The 8,807-nt window shown below is 41.2% G+C and overlaps 1 protein-coding gene across 1 annotated transcript; it reads right to left on the reverse strand.

The window, feature by feature from the left end:
- Positions 1–5,787: 5,787 nt before the first annotated feature.
- LOC116161614 (polycomb group protein Psc-like) lies at positions 5,788–8,539 on the reverse strand (the record flags this gene model as incomplete). Its single annotated transcript, XM_031475017.1, is given in 1 exon segment — positions 5,788–8,539. A coding segment is annotated over 1 exon segment (1,978 nt), but the record flags the coding sequence as incomplete, so codon positions are not given.
- Positions 8,540–8,807: the final 268 nt, after the last annotated feature.

Here is an 8,807-nt window from a genome sequence, read left to right on the forward strand (position 1 = left end):
GTGCCAAAGGTGCCGCGGCACCACGCTCTGAATGGGGGAGCGCTGAAGCACCGGGGGCACTAAGTCGGGACGGGCAGTAGGTGGTGTACCGTATAGGCCAGTCATAAAAGATATAAGAACGGCAGTTAAATTCTAATACATTGCTAAAGTCGACTACAGGGTGCACTGAAATATAATTAAAACTAAATTTACGCTCCTTTAGGATGAACCGAACATTGTTAAAAAGTAAAAAAAATTATCAAAGTCTTTGTGTGAGATGTAAGGGATTTCAGCGCATTTTGTGTGGCAGATCAGTACCAGTAACCACAATCAATAAGATTTTGTCGGGGGCCCCATATTACCTTTGTCGGTACCCACCTCCGACATCCCGTTCGCCCGGAATTCGCGTTTGAAGTTTTGACTCCACCGTTAGTAAGATCTTGTCGAGAGCTACCACACTCCCATTGTCGGTACCCGCTTCCGACGCCCCCACAGAAGGCAGATGTATACACAGTTTGAATCAAAACACTTGTACCACGCTATCTTAAGTGCCTCAATATGAATGGCGACTGTGTTGAAAAATAGCCTAAGAGTGTAGCTTCCAAATGTATATAATAAAAGTTGTTTATTACACTTTCTTAATTTTTTATTTCAAAACGTCTGTTACTTTCTGGGTGGCCCTTGTAGTACAAAGTTACAGCGGTAGGAAAAGACTACAAGTTTAAAATAATAATAATAATAATTTATTTGTGATCTCTACAATAGTCTGTATTAGTGTAACCAGCATTTGCACGCAATCATTTCTACGACTTGTGCCCCATGCCATAGTTAAATTTGACGCGAGAATTGGAAACACTATAAATAAATGTATTTCTATTCTTCGTTCAGTGAAAGATTTCGTTATTCAAAGCATCTTTCTAAAATTTAAGTATGCAAAATTTGTGCGTAAATTCGAAAGGGTTGAAAGGTTCCACCCTGTATATACAACTTACAACGATACATACATTTTGGAGAGTTGGCAACCATGCAATTTCTAGGTGGGAAAAAGCTGCCTGCGCCACCTGGAAAGCACGAACGGGAGTTACGTTTGGCATCTTGTCTTGAATGGCGGTAGTGAACGCGTCGCTCCATAAATGTTTGTTGTTATTTTGTGTTATTTAATGCAGGTAGTAATTTTTGCATTTCTTGAAATTTACTTGGTTTAACCGCAATGCAATCATATGTGTGATACCGTTATGCTATTGTTTATAATTGTTTACATTTTTGGTGTAATGTTTGCTTAATTTATGTTTATTGATGTTGATTACTTGGTCTTGTCCCTGAAGTAACATTCATATAAGTTTGGATCATTTTATTTTATTATGTGGAGATTACCGATTCGTTTGAGGTTTGTACTGACTTGTTGTTTGTTACTAACAATTTTCTCCGTGAATGAAGCGGTCACGGGGGTGGAAAAAAACTGTAGTCAAATTTGTGTTACGACACCTAATTCCGTGATTGTCTTCGACATCCAACTGTAGGTTCGAAACCCCGAAACCAGGGGCGGACTACCCATCTTGCAGGAGCGAGATTACGCTAATCAAAGCTCTTCAGTTTAAAATCTATGTGCGATAAATGAGTGACGATTCAATAATTTCCACATATCTTGTTTTTAGTCAAATTTGTCTACAAGCCCATGTAATGTTCCATCTTGCTTTTAACAAAAGGACTTTATTGCACCAAAGATGAATTACATCCTGTGTATTTCACCCTTTCTCAGAATTTAGGTACCTGCTCCTACCTGACCCATGTCCCCAAAAACTTGCTTTTAACCTTGAGTGTAACCAACATTGTGTATATGCATTTACTATCTTTGTTAACTACTGCTTAAACTTTTACAAAATATTTTGTTAATTAACTTTTGGACTGTTTTAATCAAACTGCAAGGTTTTTCTTCGTCGTACTCTTTTTACCCTTGGCAGTGACTTTTGCGAGAGTACGAAACCTTTTGGCTTTGTTTGTTTTGTTTATATTAATGTACATCAACTAAATTTCCGGGCTTTCACAATCTTAATAATTACGATCATTATTAAACAAACTTTTCACAATTTCAGTGTTTTATTTAACGTTCCTTCCCTACTGTGCTTCAGGTCAACGCGTTGTATACAACTAACGTAAGGGGGCCCTGCCTTAGATGTTTGATCACGTGCCACTTTTCAAATTTAAGCGGGATCTTGTTTTGGAGGGAATAGTCATTTGGGTGGCCGTTTTTAGACGTTGACGGGTTGCCTTTATTTCCGTGTTCTTGTAGTGTGAAGTTAGCGTAGAACCTGGGGGTTAAGTACACTACAGGGTGCAGTGCTGTTAAAATTTCGTGTAGTTTCTCTCAAAAATGTACCGTGTTTTATTAATTAGAGCGCAATGGTAACTGATTAGGCGCCAAAATCTGGTAGGGCGCCAAAACCTGATCCGGCACCGCTTCGAAAAATACCTAGTTACGCCACTGCTTGTGTACAAAAAGAGCTACCAGAATTACCAGATAATGAAAGTATTATACAGGGTGACATTATCCGCAAGTTCCAGAGCCCTCTTTTTTTAATTAGAGATGTTAACAGAATACCCAAAAACGTTTCGTGGATGAGAAACCAATCTCAAATCACACGTCCACCTGCCACTTGCCACCCCCATCTCAAAATTTAACATTTGGATAGGATGTTTAAAGTTTTTCGCTCGTGCCATATAGCACACGAAAAACCGCGAAATTTGTTCAGTTTTTGCTCTATATCTCCTAAACTATGCATTTTTCGACAAAAGTCACTATAAACGATGTTGAAACGTGTGACAATTTAGGCCCAACCGGAGCTCTGTAGGTCAGTTAGTTACCGAATTACGGCACTTTGAAAATCTTCTCCAAAAAGTTAAAACTTTAGACCTTCTTTCGACCAAGTTAAGCGCAAAGCAAACCAAATGTTTGTAGGTCTCATAGTTCTCTCAAAATCTCAAAAAAACCTATATAAGTGAAAATCGCATTTTTCCAGAAATGTTCAAAAACCTATCCTTGTTTTTTGGTGTGAAAAACAAGCCTATTTGATATGTTTTGAATATATTAATGGCCAGTTACCAAATGACATTTTTTTAATAAATTGGATATCTTTAGACCATATGGTTATGCAAACAGTAATTGATATACATTTGATAATGTCAATTGTATACAGTAACAAAAAATGAGAGTACAGATCGACAGACAGACCGACATCATTGAGATTTTGTTTGATTCGGACTCCTGGGTGCCTCAAAACGTGTATTTCCGTCAAAAAAGTGGGGGCTCCTTTCTTTACATCAATGCTATACCTTTCTTGCATCCTGTGTTCAAAGCGGTCGGATGTTTTTAAACAACGCCCTCTATTAGGTAGCAGTATAAACATGTACCTTTCAAAACTGTAAAATTTACGTTTATGGATTCTGCATTAGATATTGACCTTGGTAATTGGGTCAACAATTGATGTGGTGTCAAATTACATGTTCGAGGTCATCCAAGGTTAATATGGTCTCAATTGTGGTGTCAAATTACATTTTCAATGTCGTCCAAGATCAATGGACCCATTTTTGTGTTGTCAAATTACAATTTCAATGGCATCCAAGGTCGATGACTGTATTTTTGGACCTTGTTTGCTCTTGAAAATATAATTTGACACAGAAACAATTGGTTCATTATCCTCGGACGACCTCGAAAATATAATCAGCCACCATAAAAGGTGAGGTCATTTCCCTTCTATGGCCTTGAAAATGGTATTTGATACCACACAATAGGTTCATATTGTCCTTGGATGGCCTCGAAAATGTAATTCGAAACAACATAAAAATTCAGTCGTTGACTTTGTATGCCACTGAGATTGAAATTTGACAACACAAAAATGGAGTCATTGATTTTTGCTGTACCTACCTATTTGAAAATAAAAATAGATGGAATTACAAAAATGGGCGGCATTCACCTTTGATGAACTTGAAAATGGAATCTAGCACAGTAAAAAAGTAGAGGATCAATGAACTTTGGTAAAAATGAATTATAGAACCACAAAAATGGGAACATTGACCTTGGAAATGAAATTAGATGATCTTGAAAATGTAATTAGACACCACATACAATGATGTCATCGACCTTAGATGACCTCGAACGTGTCGCTTGTCACAGCAGGCAAACTTAGGGTCATTGGCTTTTGTAATGTAATTAAAGACCATATAAAATTGAGGTCATTGACAATGCTCCACCTTGAAAATTTAATTAGACACCGCATAAAAATGTGGCCATTGCCCTTAATTCTGTGACCTTGAAAATGTAATTTGCCACCACAAAAATGGGATCATTGTCCTCGGATGACCTTAAGATTGTAATTAGACACCACATAAAAATTACTCTATTGACCTTGGAAATATAATTTGATGCCTCGAAAATGTGTCCATTGCCCTTGGATGACATTCAAAATGTATTTTTGAAGTCACAGTTCAGGTCATCGACCTTAGATTACATTGAAAATGTAATTTGACACCACATTAACCTTGGATACCCTCGAACACGTAATTTGGCACCTCAAATTGAGGCCATTGATCTTGTATGCTTTTGAAAATGTACACATCAATTGATGACCTAATTTACAAGGTCACCGCCTACGTCACACGCGACTTTCACCTTGACCAAATGTTCAAGGTCACCGCCCATTTGGCCCTCACCTTTCACCTTGAGCTAATTCACGCAACGTGACCTTGACCTATTTTACAAAGTTACCACCAGGTCGCGAGCGACCTTGAACGGTCCAGGTTCGGCCCTATACACCTACTGATTTCTAGTGAACGACTCGTTCCAACTACCACTTTAAATAAAGCAAATTCAGGAGCGCTTTGGAAGCGGTCTGGTGAACGCAAGCGACCTATTATAAGAGGGGGTGCCAACTGAATCCTAGGACTTTCTGTTTCAGGGATCTCGTCGTTGATGATGGCAAAGGACGGAGCAGGCACTAGGTGGTCTGCTCTCCCCCGTACGATCCGGATGAAGCTCCGTCTACCAGGGAGCTGGCTGAGTTGATAGAGTACCCTCTGGCTTTAGAAAGGTAAGAGTTGTGCACTCACCTTAAGCTGGGTCGTGCCAAATGACATATGGCGAAATATTGCAGGTCCACCACAGATTCCATTGGTGAGGTTACTTAAGGTTTCGACATTCGTAAGATGGATCCGGACGGAAGCAGGATCATTAATGTACAACCTACGCTGATGCACACATTTTTGAGAGCTGGCATCCACGCAATTTTTAGAAGAGGAAATCTTTGCCCTTATTTAGAATTTGTTTGTTTTGTACTTTTTGTGTTTGAAATTGAGTTGATTTAACCTCAATGCATCACGTGTATGGGAAATACCGTTTCATTTTGTATGTAAATGTTATTAATTATTGTTATGATAACATGGTCTGGCCTCACGTTAAATTTAGATCATTCTTTTAAGTATGTGGAAGTTATTGAATTGTTTGATGTATGTACTGTACTTGTTCGTTGTACATTAACCTTATCTCCGTGAATGAGGCAGTCATGGGGATGGCAAATAACTGTAACCAAATATGTTACTACGCCTAACGCTGGGATCGACTTCAACTGTTAACTGGAAACTCGGATACCCTGGACGAGTTACCTATCTCTGGGGCGAGAATCTACTAACAAAAACTTTTCGGTTTTGTTACCGTTTTTGAGACTAGCTGAGTGTGTCTTTTGACGAATGCAGCAGAGATATCATAATGTAATATTTGAGATTTGCCTGCTTCAATACGTTGACAATAAATAGCAATTATAGGGAAACTATAAATATTTATTAAATCTGTGCTGAAATATATACAATGTACAATAAAATCTTCAATTTACAACTTAATTAAAACATTTCTTTAATTTTCTACAATACTATAAAATTGAACTCTACCAATAAAACAAGCCGTCTGAGATTTTATACAGCCCACTTTTTGTACAGATCAGATACTTACAGTGCACAATGTGTGTAAAATACATATATATTAAAAGAAATTATTTAAATATATACAAAACATAGAACTTATTAACAATTATTTACAAATCAATAACCGTTTTGAAACAATGATACAAAATTGAACCCGTAGAGAGCGCGATTTCCAAGACTCGACGTCAAAAACTAGGCTGCATAAATTGTTAATGCCGATCAACAACCGGAACAAATTAAAAGCGATAATTATCCACGAAACTAAAAAGCGAGAGTATTATCGAGAAATAGCGCCGACAATCTATCGGGGATGGTCCGAAAATTGACAAGAAGGCGATTCCCCTGAAGTTGGCGGCAGCGTTGCCAGCGCTACCTCAAAATATTTGATTAGTAGATAATAAGATGATGTGTGAAAGTGATTAGCAAAGGCACCTCACAGCTGCGCTATAAAATCTCTCCCCCAATAAAATTAGAATTGTCTACAAATGCAGGCACTTTTGCTGATATGAAAAAATTAAAAAGTAATCACACACAAGAGAACCTTCCCGAAAGGTGAATTAAAAATATATGACTAATTTATCACTTTGATTAAGCTTATCGTCAAAATGAGCTTCATTTTTTCGCGTCGGCGATTAAAGGCAGACTAACCGCATTGTTATTATTACTACTCGCTTCTTTAGTATCACTTATATTGGAGGCGTCGACTTTAATTTTTAAATCGTTCGTCACTAACAGCGCCCTCAATTCGCTTGGCGGGCTCGCCTCCTTTTGGTCCTGCGGCGTTCTCCGCCCGTTTTCGGTCTCGGTCTTCGTCAGCTCCTTGACGCGATTCTGGGTCAGCTTCTCGACGGCCGTCTCGAGACTCTTCTCGATCTTCCCCGTCTCTTTGCCGGCGCGTTTCGCCTTCGCCGCCTTGGCGGTCTCGGGCGATTTCGGCTGGGGCAGTTCGAAGGGGGGCTTGCGCTGATTTAGATCCAAGCTCGGCGGCGACGTGAACGTCGAGCGCTGCCCGTAGAGGAAACTGTGGTAAGCTGCCATTATTCGCGGGTCGTACGGGGGAAAGCCGGGCGGTCCGGGCGGGTAGAGAAATTGGTTCGGGCTGAGCGTCGGTGACGCGAGGTTCGGTATGAAGGGGTTCGGCGGCGTGTAGCTCAGGTTGAGCTTGTCGCGCGGCGACGCGCCCTTCGGTTTCGGCGAGTGGGGGCTCTTCGGCGACTTGCGGTCGCTCTTCGGCGAGCTCTGCAGCTTCAGCGGGTTGAAGATCGGGACCGAGCTCGTGTTGATCTTCAGATCGGTCTGATTGCTCAGGTTCGCGACGTCGGGCGCCTTCTCCGAGACGGGCTTGAGCGTCTTCGGGTCGATTTTCACGATCGAGTGCTTCTTTATTTCGGTCTTCTCGGCGGCACTCTTCTCTTTCTCGGGACTGTTGTGGACCTGGTAGAGGGGCTTAACGCCCGAGGCCGGATTACCCAGATACCTCGGCATGTTGTTCCGCATTTTGAAGAACTTCGCCGGTCTCACGTTCTTCAGGTCGGCGTATTTCGGATCGGGCGACTTCAGCAGGCTCGCCCTAGATATTTGGGGGTTCCAGGTTTTCGGCGGGTCTCGGAGAGTCTTGTAGCCGATAGGGTTATTCGATTTGGTTTTAATTGACAATTTGTTATTTAGAATCGTGGGCGGCGGTGTAGAAGTGGGCGGTACCTGAGATGTTGGCACTTTTTGATCAGGTCTCGTGTTGCTTGTACTGGCTTGGACTTTAGGTACGTTGATTATTGGATTATAAGTAGTTTTAGGCGCGTAACATGGTAAATTTGTGCTTTGTAGCCGATTTGGGGGCCATTTTGTTGAGTTCGGATGCTTCGAAAATATCGAGGATACTGGCGTGGAGTTTACAGTGACCGTGGTTAAATGCGTCGAATTATGACTTGCCGTGCTTGAGCATACGCTTTCAATGCTTCGTCTAATTTGAGCGTGCCGTTTTAACGGGTGGTTGTTGGATAAATTTTGTATGCCTAAGGTATGGTTTAATATTGTGGGCTTTGGTAGTTTCGGAGGTGGCTCGGCTTCGGGCGCATTCGGTAACTTGTGTTTGTTTCCTGCCAAACGTTCGGGAATTGTCGGCGGCGTTGATTCCCCCGCGACCGAAGTCGTGGTGACCGTCTTCACACTCTCAACTTTCGCCTCGGACTTAATCGGCGCAATGGTACTTTGGATGGTCGTGGTTGTGCCCGTATCCTCCCTACCTATGAGCTTTAAAGCCGATCCATCTCTCTTGGTGTTTGCAGTTTCGTTAGTCTGCGATGGAAGCACATTTTGTTTTGGTTCTGCTACATCTACCGTCGTCTCCGATTTTTGATCACAAACACTACTTATTGTCTTTGGAACCGGTTCATTCACCACCAAGCAATCGTCAACACCAGTGATGCACATCTCACCGTTCTCACTGATCCTTAATTGCACTTCTTTCCATTCCGACTGGGACTTATCCTCTGCTGAGCACGATTCGTTCTCCTCCTTTGCTTCGCCCCCCGATTTCAACCTCTTTATCGTGTTTTCGTAAATTCGATATGTTAATTCTAAAGGACCTTTCTATAACAAAATAACACCTTCAAAATCATGACCAAAAATGCGAGTGCGGCACACAAGACCACCTTACAAATTGACAACGTTATGTTTCCTAATCCAATTTCTTTGATAACTAGATGGGAATTCCACAAGGGTCACTATCGGGACCATCGCTATGTAACCGTGACAATTCTAAAACACGGGCCGGCATGTGCTGCCAGCCAGCCGGCCGGCCAAAATGAGGGGTTTACAAATAAATTTGTAAAAATGGCAATTTCACAATAACCCTGCAT

This window comes from Photinus pyralis, unplaced genomic scaffold (assembly GCF_008802855.1).
Source record: "Photinus pyralis isolate 1611_PpyrPB1 unplaced genomic scaffold, Ppyr1.3 Ppyr1.4_LG10, whole genome shotgun sequence".
Taxonomy (NCBI): domain Eukaryota; kingdom Metazoa; phylum Arthropoda; class Insecta; order Coleoptera; family Lampyridae; genus Photinus; species Photinus pyralis.